This window comes from Podarcis muralis, chromosome 16 (genome assembly GCF_964188315.1).
Source record: "Podarcis muralis chromosome 16, rPodMur119.hap1.1, whole genome shotgun sequence".
Taxonomy (NCBI): domain Eukaryota; kingdom Metazoa; phylum Chordata; class Lepidosauria; order Squamata; family Lacertidae; genus Podarcis; species Podarcis muralis.
This window is the reverse complement of record NC_135670.1, coordinates 28072742-28089752: the sequence shown is the minus strand read 5'-3', so window position 1 is coordinate 28089752 and position 17011 is coordinate 28072742. Positions and strand designations below refer to the sequence as shown.

At 46.4% G+C, this 17011-nt stretch overlaps 1 protein-coding gene across 7 annotated transcripts in view; it reads left to right on the top strand.

Annotated features, from left to right (window-relative positions):
* Positions 1–8865: 8865 nt before the first annotated feature.
* The window catches only part of DGCR2 (DiGeorge syndrome critical region gene 2), a 64964-nt gene continuing 56818 nt past the window's right edge, over positions 8866–17011 (top strand). For all 7 annotated transcript variants that reach the window (XM_028711228.2, XM_077920495.1, XM_028711225.2 and 4 more), the window contains exon 1: positions 8866–9219. In XM_028711228.2, coding sequence (XP_028567061.1) covers positions 9141–9219 — 79 coding nt within the window. In that variant the 5' untranslated portion in view covers positions 8866–9140. The remainder of the gene's footprint in view (positions 9220–17011) is intronic.

Genomic DNA, 17011 nt, shown 5'->3' with positions numbered 1-17011 from the left:
ACAGACCTCAGGGTAACACACAAAAGGGAAGTGTGGCACTCAAAACGGAGCATGTTTGGCTTCCAAAAAATGTTCACAAACCGGAACACTTGCTTCCAGGTTTTCAGTGTTGGGCTTTCAAGTTATTTGAGTACCAAGGCGTTTGAGAACCAAGGTACCACTGCATCCCTTTTTGGTGTCTCCTGTCCCCATATGTGGGGAGGGCTAGTCTTGCTATGGATAGGGAAGCAAAGCGAGTGGGTGTGAGAAATGAAATAACACAACTGGATTTTATCCCTCACCCCTGCACCTTTGCTGGGAATTCAAGCTATCTGTTTCCATTTCTCGTAGGTGAGAAATCCCTGCTTTTCCCAATTATAATTGAAGGGATGGTGCGGAGGAAATGGACTCAGAAGAATGTAAGAGCGTTGGGTCAGTCCAGTGGTCCATCTCATCCAGGATCCTGTTCTCACAGTGGCCAACCACAGATGCCTATGTGAAGCCCATAAGCAGGATTCAAACACAAGAGCCCTCTCCCCTCCTATGGGATCTGGTATTCAGAAGCATTGCTGCCTCCAACTGTGGAGACAAGCATAGCCATAATGACCTATTGAAAGCCCTCTTCTCCATGAATCTGTTGAACCCTCTTCTAAAGCCGCCCACCTTGGAGGCCATCACTGCCTTGATTGGCTCTACACCGAAGAGGACCAGTATTTGGATCCAAGCCAATACCTCAAGGACAATAATGATTGCTGTTACCAAACAAGAATAGCCAAACCAAACCTGCGTGACCCAACTGCAGAATACAGTGGTACCTCTGGTTAAGAACTTAATTCGTTCCGGAGGTCCGTACTTAACCTGAAACTGTTCTTAACCTGAAGCACCACTTTAGCTAATGGGGCCTCCCGCTGCCGCTGCGCCGCTGGAGCACGATTTCTGTTCTCATCCTGAAGCAAAGTTCTTAACCTGAGGCACTATTTCTGCGTTAGTCTGCAACCTGAAGCATCTGAAACCTGAAGCATCTGTAACCCGAGGTACCACTGTACTTGGCATGACGCTCATTCGTGATTTAGGAAATCAGGAAGTTCTCCGATGCCTTTGTAACTCTCACAGATACGAATTCTCTTTGAAGGCCATGCATTGTCCTTCTCTGTAGAGAGCTTTCTTCTTCCTCTTCTTCTTTTCTACAAAGGGGACGGACTTATGCTTTGTTTCCTTCTTACAATTGCCTTCTTACCAAGGCTGCGGAAACCACATCAGGGGGTAGAAGCCACCTCCTCGACCTCTTTCCGTCTCACTGTGCAATGAGGGGCATATTATTAAGAGCAGATTGCTGCTAGGCCAGCTCCCCTCCAGTTCCTTATAACCAGGAATCATCAGTCAGAGGGAAATGGCACAGGCCTAAGAACAGTGCCCTAGAGCTGCCCAATCAGCATGAAAGGGAAGCTTTTTAGTCACTAAGAAGAGGCTTCTTTGCCTTTTGTGCTGATTGGAGCCAAGCAAAGGGAAAAGAGATGAGTCAGCCACAAAGGATTGGCTCCTAGGACCACTTTGGAGAAGGTGCTAGGGAAGAACGCCGAGGAGTTGTTCTGCATGATCCAAGGTTGATACTGAAAAAACAATTTCAAGAGAATGTTGTGCAAATTCTATTACATACGATGGAACTTCAAGGAAAGCCACTCCAAAAGAAGATAGTAAAAAGTAAAGGTAAAGGTACCCCTGCCCGTACGGGCCAGTCTTGACAGACTCTAGGGTTGTGCGCCCATCTCACTCTATAGGCCGGAAGCCAGCGCTGTCCAGAGACACTTCCGGGTCACGTGGCCAGCGTGACGAAGCTGCTCCGGCGAACCGGCACCAGAGCAGCACACAGAAACGCCGTTTACCTTCCCGCTAGTAAGCGGTCCCTATTTATCTACTTGCACCCGGGGGTGCTTTCGAACTGCTAGGTTGGCAGGCGCTGGGACCGAACAACGGGAGCGCACCCCGCCGCAGGGATTCGAACCGCCAACATTTCGATCGGCAAGCCCTAGGCGCTGAGGCTTTTACCCACAGCGCCACCCGCGTCCCCAAAGAAGATAGTAGGGCATGCCAAAATCATTTGCCTACGTAAAGGTAAATGTAAAGGACCTATGGATGGTTACGTCCAGTCAAAGGTGACGATGGGGTTGCGACGCTCATCTCGCTTTTCAGGCCAAGGGAGCTGGCGTTTGTCCACAGACAGCTTTCCGGGTCATGTAGCCAATAGGACTAAACCACTTCTGGCGCAACAGAACACTGTGGTGGAAACCAGAGCTTACGGAAACGCTGTTTACCTTCCCACCACAGCAGTAACTATTTATCTACTTGCACTGGTATGCTTTCAAACTGCTAGGTTGGCAGGAGCTGGGACAAAGCAATGGGAACTCACTCCATCATTGGGATTTGAACCGCTGACCTTCCGATTGGCAAGCCCAAGAGACTCAGTAGTGTAGACCACAGCACCACCCACGTCCCAGAAATCTGGATGGTTAAGTCCAGTCAAAGGCGACTATGGGGTTGCGGCGCCCATCTCGCTTTTAGGCCAATGGAGCCGGCGTTTGTCCACAGACAGCTTCCCGGGTCATGTGGCCAGCAGGACTAAACCGCTTCTGGCACAAAGGAACCGCTTCTGGTGCTTCTGGCACAAAGGAACACCGTGACGGATACCAGGGCACTCAGAAACACCATTTACCTTCCCGCCACAGTGGTACCTATTTATCTACTTGCATTGGCATGCTTTTGAACTGCTAGGTTGGCAGGAGCTGGGACAGAGCAACGTACTTGCAGGCAGAAAATAGGAGAGCTTGCCGAAAGGCAACACATGGGGATGTGTGTTGATAATTGCAATGCTGTCCAAATCTCTCTATGTGATGTGAGCAAACCGTTAAAACAAATTCTCACCTCCGAACACATCCCCCCACCTGGTCTCCTGTGCTTTACTGGCTTTTTGCCAATAGCCAGGTATTAGCCCTCTTCATCACATTGTGGGAAGATCTGCAGAAACCACAGGATGAGCAGGTGTCTCAGCCACATCTCTAAGAAATGCAAACCGCAACCAACCAAACAACCACTTTGTTGATCTTTGCCTCGGCGCTGGCAGGCAGCACTGGGGGCATGGGCCTGACACCTGCGACTTAGACGTTTGATTCAAAAGGCAGGCAATGCAAACTAGGAGAACGTCTGTGGATGCCTCTGTGGCGATCACACAGGTTCCCGGGACGTTTCACCATCTATTGATCCCAATGCCACCACTTGATTTCTCGCTGCCACCACCCAGGCCCTACCTGGTACAATATTGAGTTCAGTCAGGGTTAAATTGGAACATAAACTTCTGTTTATTTATTGCAGTTTAACAAGTGTGTGGTTTCATAAATGGTATCGGTCAATTACAGTCATAGGGTGCCTATCCAGACCTATAACTTCCGCTACCTGCTCTCACTCACTAAACCACCTCTCAGATATTTACTTGTCTTCCTAGCTCCTAACTGTTCCTGATTCAACTTATTTCGCTACACTAACTCAACCTACCCACAGACTCTATCCCAATTCACTCCCACTCCAACCAACCACCCAACTCCTGACGAACTCCCCTTTTGCCCCTCTCAGAGCTGGTTTTATAGTCCCTCTGACTCCACCCCACTGGGTTCTGATTGGGTAACTTGTTTAACTAATTCACCTCCATCACTGAAATATACTCAGAGTCGAAAGTGGATTTCATGCTCTTTATTCAGCTCATAGTGGTGAGGAGGAATGAAAGTCCCCTCAAAGTATCTGCTTTATATACATTATTTACACAATGGGCTGCACGTGATTGGCTAATTCCGGAATTCTCCTGTGGGCCAATCAGGTTGTGGATTCACTTCCCTCTGGAGCTGGATTGGGTGGCTCCTGCAGACCAATCATACTGCTGGCATTGTTCTAGGACCAATCAGACTGCTGCATTCTGAATCCTATTGTTCTAGGACCAATCAGACTGCTGCATTCTGTATCCTATTGTTCTAGGACCAATCAGACTGCTGCATTTTGGATCCTATTCAACTCAGTACATAACAGGTAACCTGTTTAACTATTTCACCTCCAGCACTCTCATATGCTAACGTCACAGCCTCTACTCTCTCTCTCTCTCTCTGACTCTGACTCTCATAAGAACTGTTGAATAGTGGGTAGACATGGCAGATGACACAGCCATTTCTCCAAAGCAGCTCTTTATTTTGTAAGCTGGAACAGAAAACTGAACCTCAAACAGCTCAGCCGGGCTGCTTTTATAGACAGCCAGCTATCAACATTGTAGCAACAACAACCCAGGGTTTCCCCACCTAAAATAACTGACGTGGACCTGAGTGAAAACTATCTACAGTATCCCCCTGCTGGCCCAGGGTGAGAATTTCAGTACATAACAAGAACATAAGAGGAGCTCTGGTGGATCAGGCCTGTGGTTCATCCCGTCCAATATCCTTGTTCTCACGGGGGCCGATGCCTATGGGAAGCCCCAACACAGTACCCAAGCACAAAAGCCGTCTCCCCTCTGGCAGTTTTCGGGTCATATTGCTTCTGACAGTGAAGCTGGAACATCCTGGCTAGGAGCCGCTGGTACCCTTGTCCTCCATGGAGTTGTCTCATTTAAAGCCATCCAAGTTGGTACCGTATTTCTCCGTGTATTAGACGAGGTTTTCTGACTCAAAAATCATGTCAAAAAACTGGGGTCGTCCTATACATGTGTGGAAGGTGACTGGATTAGGCACGGCAAAGGATTCTGGGGCACATCTCTTGGACCTCATGCTGTTTCATTGGCAGCAGTGGAATCACCACAATTTGTAGTAACTGCTTGTAGCGGAAGGTCCCTGGTTCAATGCCTGGAATTCACAGGTAGCATGGGGGTTGTTGTTGTTGTTGTTGTTTAGTCGTTTAGTCGTGTCCGACGCTTCGTGACTCCATGGACCAGAGCACACCAGGCACTCCTGTCTTCCACTGCCTCCCGCAGTTTGGTCAAACTCATGCTGGTAGCTTCGCGAACACTGTCCAACCATCTCGTCCTCTGTCGTCCCCTTCTCCTTGTGCCCTCCATCTTTCCCAACATCAGGGTCTTTTCCAGGGAGTCTTCTCTACTCATGAGGTGGCCAAAGTACTGGAGCCTCAGCTTCACGATCTGTCCTTCCAGTGAGCACTCAGGGCTGATTTCCTTCAGAATGGATGCGTTTGATCTTCTTGCAGTCCACGGGACTCTCAAGAGTCTTCTCCAGCACCATAATTCAAAAGCATCAATTCTTCGGCGATCAGCCTTCTTTATGGTCTGGGAGGGAGATAAATTTGGTAAAATGGTTCCCTGAACAAGGACAAAATTTGGCAGCCCTCCCCTAAATATTTCTTATTTTCACAATAATTCTTTTGGTACAGCTGCTTTTTCATGGATCTTCTAGTAGGTACCTGTGTAAATGCAGTGGTACCTCGGGTTACAGACGCTTCAGGTTACAGCTAACCCAGAAATAGTACCTCAGGTTAAGAACTTTACCTCAGGATGAGAACAGAAATCGTGCGGCGGCAGCACAAGGCCCCATTAGCTAAAGTGGTACCTCAGGTTAAGAACAGTTTCAGGTTAAGAATGGACCTCCAGAACAAATTAAGTTCTTAACCCAAGGTACCACTGTATAGGTTGTTATTTTGCACTGCCCTAAATCTGGTGCTGCAGCTGGAGCTGAAATCCTACTGCTGGTTTGTGAAGACAATACTAGGCTAGATCTTTGAGTCTTTATGAGACAGCTTCCTATGTCTTGCCAGGCTGCCCCAGGGCATATATACAGTATATAGGGTTTTATCCAACTACATTATATTCAACCCATATATTTTAAGAGCTGGGAGCAGTTTTCACAGCATTAAGCATGGGAAACTACAAAGTTTGGCTCAATTTGTATCAATCATATGGAAATAAGCAATGGAGAATTTTTCCCCCCTGTGGGAAGAGCAAGGAATCCTTCTACGAGAGAGAAAAAAAAGACTGGAAAATGCAATTGTGTTTTAGAAATTGTTTAAATTGTAATTCCTTTTTGTATTGTTTTTGCTTTGTTTTGCAGTAGGCTTGCTGTGCTGGGCACAATATAAATTCAGTACATAATAAGAAATAACAATAAGATGGTTGACTGGGAGATAAAACCCACTTCCCCAAAAGATCAGACTTTTTGCAATAAGGAAATGGGGAAATGCCCTGCAAAGTGTGGAGTAACACTTGCTTTGACGCAACATTGTCTAACCCCCACCCTCCAACAAATCAGGGTGAATGCCCAACAAATAAAACATGCCATCTGGAAGGGCCCTGGGGCTCTGTGAAACCCTTGGCTGTAGAATTTCCCAACCTCTCATCCCTGGTACTTTGCCTCTTGCAACTATCACCCATCCAGCTCATACACAGATTAAAAGCACTTCCCTCTCCTAGAGTTTCCAGCAACTGGTATTAAAGAAGCATTACAGCTTCCAGCTATGGAGCCAGAGCATAGCCATCATGGCTTCTAGCCGCTGATAGCCTTTCCCTCCATGAATCTGTCTAACCCTCTTTTAAAGCCATCCGAATTGGTGGCAGACGCTAGATCATGTGGAATTGAGTTCCATAGCTTAACTATGTGGCCCCCTGGAAGGTTGCCTACAATAGAATGCGGCCCTCAGGCTGGAAAAGGTCCCCCACCCCTGCTCTAATCACTGTGTTGTTGTTTAGTCGTTTAGTCGTGTCTGACTCGTGACCCCCTGGACCAGAGCATGCCAGGCACTCCTGTCTTCCACTGCCTCTCGCAGTTTGGTCAAACTCATTTTAGTAGCTTCGAGAACACTGTCCAACCATCTCGTCCTCTGTCGTCCCCTTCTCCTTGTGCCCTCCATCTTTTCCCAACATCAGGGTCTTTTCCAGGGAGTCTTCTCTTCTCATGAGGTGGCCAAAGTATTGGAGCCTCAGCTTCAGGATCTGTCCTTCCAGTGCACACTCAGGGCTGATTTCCTTAAGAATGGATAGGTTTGATCTTCTTGCAGTCCATGGGATTCTCAAGTCTCCTCCAGCACCATAATTCAAAAGCATCAATTCTTCGGCGATCAGCTGCCATACATCACTACTGGGAAAACCATAGCTTGAACTATACGGACCTTTGTTGGCAAGGTGATGTCTCTGCTTTTTAAGATGCTGTCTAGGTTTGTCACTGCTTTTCTCCCAAGAAGCAAGCGTCTTTTAATTTCGTGGCTGCTGTCACCATCTGCAGTGATCATGGAGCCCAAGAAAGTAAAATCTCTCACTGCCTCCATTTCTTCCCTAATCACTGTACCAGACCATTTTTCTTTATTTCATGCTGCTCGATTGTAAAAAGCCTCAAAGCATTTACCAAAAGAATAAAACAATGAAATTGTATCAGTAAAAACTGTCAAAAACAGCCAGCTAAAAGTATTTCAGAATGATTGAAATCAACAATAAACTAGAAAGGCACACGTCAACATTCAAGATATATGGGTAGGCTTGTCTACACAAAAATGGTATTAAGCAGGTGTTATGTACTGAAGTTCTCACCCTGGGCCAGCAGGGGGATACTGTAGATAGTTTTCACTCAGGTCCACATATGCAAATAAGGGATTGAAAGTGACGTTCAGTGATTGGATAGTTACAGAAAATGGTTACTGTTGCCTTCTAGTAGAGCTCTATATAAGCAGGCTGGGTGAACCCTTCAGTTCAGTTCTGTTCTAGCCTGTGAATAAACAAGAGCTGTTTGAAGAATCGCTGTGTCGTCTGATATGTTGACTCACAACTTAACAGCAGGTGCTCTAGGAAGAGTGCAGTGAAAGGCACCTGCCTGATGTCAGTGAGGTGCAGTGCTTAGATTGTGAAGACTAAAGAACTAGGAGTCTAGAGTTCGAATCGCCGCACAACCATGAAGCTCACTGGGTGACCTTGGACCGATCACTCTCTCCGCCTAACCTACCTCACAGGGTAGTTGTGGGATTAAATGAGGAGAGGGATAACCATATACCCACCACTTCCCCCCTTTTTTAAAAAAATATTTTTCAGTTAAAATAAAATAAATAAATATAACATTATATAGGGCATCCACACAACATGACCAGTCCAACGAAGTTGATGTTGAAGAATCATTGCTTTGACAATGACAGTGATATTTGCTTCTTCCAGTACACTGGCATTAGTTCGCCTGTCTTCACAAGTAATGTGTAAAAAATTTTGGAGACACTGTTGACAGAAACTTTCGAGGAGCTGGAGATGGCCTTTATAAGTGGTCCATGTTTCACAAGCATACAGTAAGGTTGGTGGTACAATATCTTTGTAAACGAGCATTTTGGTTTCCCTGCCAATGTCCCTCAAACACTCCAAACAATTATTTTTATTAATTTTCCAAATTATTACAAATCCAACCAAATTTAATACAATTTAATACAATGCAAATTTAATACAATGCAATGCAATACAATACAATAGAATAAATTTAATACAATGCAAAGTTTAATACAGTTTCTGTCTTCCCAAGTGATGTGCAAATTTTTTCGGAGATAGCATTGTTGGAATCTTTCGAGGAGTTGAAGAGATGGCTTTTATAAGTGGTCCAAACAGCCGCACCCCAGCATACTGTACCTGGAAGGGATTAATCCCCCTTGGACTCAACTGCGCATTCCATATGCTTTGCAAACTCAGGGAGGCGCGCTCGCTCGATCGCGCATGCGTGTGGACGGAGCCCCCTCGCCTCTCCCCCCGCCCCCGAGGCTCCTTCACAGCGAGAACTACGCGCCCCTCATTACCCCACGCGCCTATGCAGATCGCTCCGCCTCCGAGGCCCCGCCCCCGCCTCCCTATTGGCTGCGAGGCGCGCGGCGGCGAAGGAGGGAGAGGGGGCGGCGCCTCAGGAGGAGCAGGGGAGACGCGGCCGCCATCTTGTGCGTGCAGCTATAGCCAGTCAGCCGAGCCAGGCGGGCTGAACGGCCCCTGCGCCTTGGCGAGCTCTCCGGATTCCTCCCCCTCCCCGCCTCCCGCTTCGCTCCCGGGGCTGTGACGGAGAAGCGGAGGCCGCCTCCGACGCCTTTTTTTTGTTTCTATTTTTCCTTTCCCCTCACCGCCCCCTCCCGCGGGGGGGTTTACGTTGCTGCGCTGGGGGAGGATGAACGGAGGATAAATGGTGCCCAAGGCAGACAGCGGCACCTTCCTCCTCCTCTTCCTCCTGGTACTTAGCATCACCGAGCCGTTGCGGCCAGGTACGGGGGCCGGGAAGGGACATGTGGGGAAGCGGGGGGGGGGGTCGGGGAGGGGGCTTGGAGGGGGGAAGCGCGCGCGCACACGCAAGGGTTAAAGGGGTGGTTGGCCCCATTTGCAGGTGGGGGGGGGGCTCTAGGATGAGCCCTTAGGGAGAGACTTCAGGCCCCCTTGCGCAGGAGTTTGGATGTTGCTAAGGATCCCCCAGGTGGTTTCCCTATCTGCACCTATGCATTTTATAAATAAGGGGAGGGGTCCCACTTGTAGCTGGGGGAGGATCTGGGATGGGACCTTAAGGGGAGATTTCAAGCCCCCTTGGCAGGAGTTTGGATGTTGCTAACGATCTCCCAGGTGACTTCCCTATCTGCATCATTGCATTTTATAAATAAGGGGAGGGGTCCCACTTGCAGGTGGGGGATGCTCTGGGATGACACTTTAGGAAGAGATTTCAAGCCCCCTTGCGCCGGAGTTTGGGGGTTGCTAAGGAGCCCCCAGGTGATTTCCCTACCAGCACCTGCACATTTTATAAATCTACAAGAGAGGTGGGGATTTAGGATACTGGGATAAGGAGGGTGTCTTGAGGGTTTGGCTTTTTAAATGGGAGATGGAGGTGGGGAGAGATCTCTGCCAAAGGGTGGGGGGCTGTGGCCCCACCTTCAGTTGGGAGGTGGTGGCTCTGGCATGCAACCTCAAGGCCTTCCACCTTCTTGCACTGGAGTTTGGGAGCTCAAAAAGGAGCACCTCTTCCCAGGTGGTTTCCCTATATAGCGCCTGTGTGGTTTTATAAGTAAAGGGGATGTTTAGGGTGTGGGTTGTCTTTGGGGATCTGTCTGTGCGATGGGAGACTGAGTTCTGAGGTCTTGTTTTAGTGGAGAGGGGGATGGGATTCCCCCTCCCTCATTGGAGTGGTGACAGTAGGGAACCCCTGGTGGTTCTCCAAGAATGTATCTGGGGTGATAGGGTATCTCATAGACCTTTGCAGTCAATAATTGAGATCGGAGAGGATAAAGGGCAGTAAGATCTGGAGATGTGTTACTACCTAGAATGAGGTGTGCGCGCATTTGTATAGCCAAAGTCGGTTGTAAGATATGGAATTCAGATCTAGTCAGGAATTGTGATGCACTGAGATCAGGAAGGGGTCCAAAAATGTCAGAGGGAGCTTAGTATATGGCACCAAGAAATGATGGGGTTGGGAGAACTTGATGACTCCTGTGGTTTACACTGGCATTAAAATCAAAACAAAAAACAAGCAGGTTGGGAAGAGAGAAATGATGGCACAGGCTAAAGTAAAAAGAGGAAGAGGAAAATAGTCACCTGTATGGAAGGAAATGGAAATTAATGGGGTTTCAGGGACTTGGGAAAGAAACGGGTGAAATGATGTGAGAAAACCTCTGAGCCTATGCATTTGGGGCATATGTGCAAGATGGGAAAAGAAAAAATGGTTTCCCAGTGGGATGTTGTAGTGCTGAATGAAAGGACAAAATAATCCTGTCCTAGTTGCGGTGTCATTTTCTTATTAAGCCCTGCTGAACAGAAGGTGATCTCCACTTTGGAAACTTCTATTGGACCTGGCTGATGGGGGTGGCAGTATCTAGGACCCCTTTCAGTACTTCCACCTGTTGTGGGGCTGAGGGAAAAGCAGGATGCTTTCCACAGATTTTCCCTTTCAGTACTTGTTCCCCCCAAAATTTGTCTGCAGTTTGCAACGCCAGCCGAAATCTAGAAGTGTAGTTCTGCAGGTAAGTCAGGAGGTGGATATCAAACTCTGGCCATACTTGGAGTAGACCCATTGAAATTAGCAGGCTGAAGTTCATTAATTTCAATGGGTCTACTCTAAAGAAGAATGTTGGATAATCACCCTTGGGTAGGAAAAAGGCCTGCTTTGTCTACCTGTCACTGTATACAGAAGCTACTTGGCAAAGGAATAGTGGTGAGCGCATTGAGAACAGAGGGCTTTGTCTTGTGGTGGAGTTTTAATTGACTGATGGGACCTTTTCCCATTGTTCTGTTTCATTTTTCTGTAGTGCAATTTGGCATTCTACATAGCTCTCAGAAAATGCGGCTGTCAAGTCCCGTCTCCCCCCCCCCTCCAAAAAAATTTGCACCTAGCTGTGGAGAAAATTATAATGTATGGATGAAATTAATGGTGCGCCTTTGCTTCTTGCTAAGTTACATTTATTTGGAAGGAATCCTTATCAGGAAACAATCTGCAGAGGATATGATTTAGCATTTTCAAAGTAATATGACTAGAGTTACGTAAGTGGTCATTGTATGTGTGTGGTCGGGAGGAACTCCAGATTATATGGTCTTTTCAGAACTTGAACTTTTTTTAAAGTTAATCTTCTTCATGAAATGGTTTTGCCATGTTATATAACCTCATTGCATGCAGAATTTAACTGGGGTTTTCTGCCTTTGCTCTTATAAATAAGAATATTGCTGAGAACCTGAATGATGATCTCATAGAGCCTAGTAGTGGCTTGTTTGCTTAACTGCTGATGCACTCTAGCATGGAGCATAACATTTAAGATTTAATCACAACATTAATAACCTTTAGAACATGCACCAGTCTTTAGGTGGTTTGCTTTGGAAGAGGCTTGTTGCCGCAATATTATCAAGTTCTTCATAGTGTGTTCTTTGCCCTCTTTTTGTTTTTAAATAAGTTTAAAATTTGGCTGTAAAATACACTGAGCTGACAAGTGGAGCTTTTGTTGCTTGGAGCAATAGTTTCATAAAATTGTCTCCTACATCTTTTCTATCCTACAACTTGGGATTATATCTGCATGTGGAAAGTGGAACTTTGAACTAGCAAAACTGCACGTATATGAGGGAGAACCATTCTTGCTGCTGAAGAGGCAAGCTGGTTTTTAAATAGGCAGTTGGTTTGCCTCTTCAGCGGTAGGAGAGGTGAAAATTCTAAAGCAACTTTTGCCTGCTCCCAGGGGTTTATCCATGTGCAGCATATATCTTTGTTAGATCATGGCCTGGGTCCTTAATTAGTATGTGTGAGTGATTTTAATGGTGATAAAATCGTTATTTAAATATAACTAGTGAAATGGAATATGTCGGTCTGAATTAATGAAGTCTGTTGCCTTTTAAGCGTGGTAATACCTAAAGGAAGCAGGAGCAAAAGCAAAGACTTCTTTCATGCGTTTTCTGTAATTTATTATTTTCTCTGCTGCTTTGGTGCTTCCTAATAAACAGATTCTGTTATAAGTGGTTCTCTCTTCCCTGACCCCCCTTTAAAGTACTTGTTATCAGCTTGGGTAGCTGTACAAATTGAGACCTTTTCCTCTGATCTGAGGATCTTGTGCTTTCAAGAGCATGTTCCTGCAAATTGTTCTTGGTGTTTTATTGTAGATACTGCATCAGCTTTATTGTATAACCATATCACAGAGACCTAGGGCTTTTAAATTTCTGAAGGAATTTCTTTTTACATTGCTTGGTCAGTGGTATCTTAACTTGGTGGCTTCTTGTTTCCTATTAAAATAAAGAGTGCCACCTTTTTTTGTTACTGGTGAATGCTCATAGTTTTTTTAGTTTGCCATTTTAAGTGAAGGCTGAGGTCCTCCATATGATGAAGTTGAGGGGTTGGTACGTGTTCTCTGTATGGTTCTGTTGAAAGCAGGGAAGGGGAACCTATTGTCCTTCAGACGCTGTCCATTGGCTGTGCTACATAGGGCTGCTGGAGTCCAATGATGAAATGAGCACCATGCATTCCCTATCCCTAATTTAAAGCCTTTAGTTCCACAGCATGGCAAAAATACTGCATCTGGCCGCTGTATAAAATGGGTTGTGTTGCTCTGCTGTCACATTGAAGGCAGGACTCCTGTATTATTGCCACAACATGCTGTTCAAAAACAAATTGTCCAGCCTCTTCAACACTTGATTGTTACCCAGTTGTTGATTTGCAGCTAGCTTGTTTATGAATGACTTCAGTGTTCCATTTTGCAGAATCAAGAGCATCGACATGCTCTTTCAGGTATCACTGTAGTGTAAGAATTGAGCTTTCCCTACTGGGTTACACTGTGGTCCATTTTTTCACATTGGTGGCCCTTGCTTAAGTCAGGCTCCGAGCAAATCACACTAGTGCAAGCCTCCCTTTTCATTGTGCTCCAAACCAAGGTTTGCAGTTATTCTAGGTTTTTTGTTTTGTTCTGTGCCACAAGGTGGGCTGGCCTCCCTTGTGTGTGCTTTGCAAGTTTTTGGTTTTCAGCATAGCTGATTCAACCACACGAGTCAGCCCATGAATTCTTCTAGCCCAGAACTCTTGACTAGCAGTGGCTCAACAAGGACTGGGGTGCAGAGGCCCCATTCTGTTATCTAACACTACAGAATTACTCTAGTCCTTGTGTTAGGTGGTGCTGTCTTCCATGCTCCACTTTCTTATCTGTCGCCAGCTGATAGCTCACATCCTTTTTTCCTTGAAACCATGTGCACCTTTTAGGATGCTGCTTCCCAGAGAGCAAAGTGAGATGAGGAGGACAGGAGTGCCTTCCATGGAGTGCCTTCCATACAGGAACTAACTATTAACAAGGGAGTGAAGGGTAGGGTAATCATAATTAACATGCCGTCTTGAGCAAGTATGGCAGCACTTTGTGGGATCTCACCCTGAGCCCCAGAACAATGATGTTGCGGGTTTACATCAGCAAGTTTCTCCCGGGAATGCCATGGCAATGTTTAAATTTCCATAAGCATAGCCAAGGGCCAGTGTCCCAAGTTCAGTCCACAGTGGCATCTCCAGATAGTGTTGGGAGAGAACCCTGCCTGAAACCCCTGAAGTGCTGCTGCTAGTCAGTGTAGACAGTACTGAGCTTGACATACCTGTGGTTTGACTCAGTCTTAAGGCAGCTTCCTATGCTCCATATAGGCCTGAGCTTCAGTACCTTGGAATTAAAGTAAAGGTAAAGGGACCCTTGACCATTAGGTCCAGTCGTGACTGACTCTGGGGTTGCGGCGCTCGTCTCGCTTTATTGGCCAAGGGAGCCGGTGTACAGCTTCCAGGTCATGTGGCCAGCATGACTAAGCCGCTTCTGGCGAACCAGAGCAGTGCACGGAAACGCCATTTACCTTCCCGCTGGAGCGGTACCTATTAATCTACTTGCACTTTGATGTGCTTTCGAACTGCTAGGTTGGCAGGAGCAAGGACCGAGCAACGGGAGCTCACTCTGTCACGGGGATTCGAACCGCCGACCTTCCGATTGGCAAGTCCTAGGCTCTGTGGTTTAACCCACAGCGCCCCCCTGTGTCCCACCTTGAAATTAAGTTTTACTTTACTCCTCCTTTGCCTGAATGACACCCCCAAAATCTGCTATTTCACATCCACCCCCTTACTAGCAGCTCCTTTCAAGAGGACATTTTCTCTCCACATCTAAAAAAACAAATCTCTCCCTGCTTGCCTGCTTAAATTGTCCCTTTTCATTCCATCCAGAATTCTATTCCTGAGCTGAGCCCTAATACGTATTTACAGCCCCAGGTACAGAATGTACCCTCTTCTTTCCCTTCATCAAAAAAATGTCCATTCCAGGTCCTCCCCCCCCCCCCCATGCTTTTTATTTGCTAAACACAGATGCAGCCAAGTTCCTCTCAAAAACACAGGCTTTTGAGGAAGAGCAGGAGCTGCTTGGTAAGAACTTTGGTTTCCTGTTCTGTTGCTCAGTGGCTGGGAGAAGGCAGTCAGCAGCTACTCTTTGGCTGTGTTGCAGGTCATGGTATGTGAAGAACCTTGACTTAGCAAACCATACTGTGCACGGCCCGCATGCACAGCCCAGTGTTTTTGCTTTGCTTCTGCCTTTGCTCAAGTGAGTGAAAAACAAACCAAGAAGATAATAGCTTAGTGTTATGGCTTAAGCCCAGGATTGTGGCTTTTTTTTACCTCGACAAACCAGGATTTGTAAGCCAACAACAAACAATTGTTTAAAGCTGGCTAGCCATCCTGTTTTATGGGCATAACATGAAGTTATCTCCTTCCTGGTTTGTTTACCAGCTCATCACAGGTAGGGGCTTCATGCAGGCAGTGTTCGAAACTCACATTGTTCTAGGCACATTTTGCGACGGAATTTCATTAGCGTGAGCAGTTTCTGAGCTCTGGGCGCAGTACTGCGCCTACATTTTCAGATTAAAACTGCAGCGTGGAAGGAAAGGAGAACCTTCTTTTGCCCCCCCCCCCCACTTCCAGCTACTCTATGAAGACTGGAGAAGGGACCCTCTTAAGAATATTACGGGGGTAGGCAGGAGAAGGACTAGACTGTGTGAAAATATTTTAGCTGCAGTTCATTCATTTTCAACTCTGTATTCTTGTTATAAAAAAAGTGTGCCTAGACATTCTGTTGTTGCTCCTATAACTTAGGTTTAAGGTGCCATTGAGCTGCTAGCTTTCATATCTCGGTTTCTAACATTGTGTGCATGGTGTATAGTTTAAGACAAGATTCTTGACTTTGCATAACAGTCATACCTCTTGTTGCGTTTGTTTCAGGTTAAGTCTTTTCAGGTTGTGTCCCGTGGCAACCCGGAAGTACTGGAAAGGATTACTTCTGGGTTTTGCCGCTCGTGCATGCGCAGATGCGCAAAATGATGTCACACGCATGCGCAGAAGCGGCAAATCACGACCTGCGCATGCGCAGAAGTGGGTTGCGTTCCTTTCAGGTTGCGAACGGGGCTCCGGAACGGATCCTGTTTGCAACTAGAGGTACCAGTGTACTTAAAAATGTGGAATTTACCTGTGAGCCAAGGAAGGGAAGCAGATCTGCTGAGGTGTGGAGGTGAGAAGCAATAAGATATCACTAGAAGGGTGATTTTAAAATAGTGAACAGGCAGTGTTAGAAACAGAGATATGATAGCTAGGAGCTAAATGGCACCTTAAACCTAGGTTATGGGTGCAGCAATAGAATCTTTAGGCCTGCTTTTTATACGAATACAAAGCTGAAAATGAATGAAACTCAGCTAAAATATTATGTTCATTTTTCACATGGTCTAGTCCTTCTCCTGCCCACCCACCTAATATTCTTAAGAGGGTCTCTTCTACAGTCTTCAGAGAGTAGCTGGAAGTGGAGATGCAGAAGAAGGCCCTTTCCTTCCACTGTGCAGTTTTAATCTGAAATCTTAGGCGCAGTATTGCGTCCTGATCTCAGAAACTGCTCACGCTAATGAAATTGCCTGTTGCAATATGCGCCTGGAACAATGGGAGTTTCGAACACTGTGACCAGGGGCACTTTCTCTCACACTGCCCTCCTTTGTGCTCATATATTTGATGACAGTAGGGAGGTGAGAAATTGGGAAGTGATTGAGAGAGGGAGACCCAGGTGAGAGCTGGGAGATAAGGCTACCACAATGTTTGCAAGTTAATTGTGGTGAGCTGCTGGGAATAGCAACCCCATTCCCAATTTTGTGCGCTGTCATTTTATTTCTTTATTGGAGATTATTCTCTCCCCTGTTCAGTTTTGAGCTGTTTTATTGTGTTGGCTTGTTTGTACCATTTTCGTATTGATTTATTTTCTGTACCTACTGACATTATGATTGTTTCTAATTTTTCTTAATATGCATTTTAATCGTTACAGTTATTATGGTTCATTTGGTATGTTGTGAGCCACTTTGTGCACCATTGTGGAAAAGTGGCATACTAATAAACAGACGATGATGACCTTCTGCTCAGTTAGTTGAGCTTTGCTGAGCTGTTCCCAGCGACTGGTTCTCCATTTCAGCAACCTACAGCTTGGAACTTGCCAGCCCTAAGGGATAGATCAAGACTGTTTGTCTTGCTCCTAGTACTTCCTTCAGGAAGTGCCTTTGAGATAACAT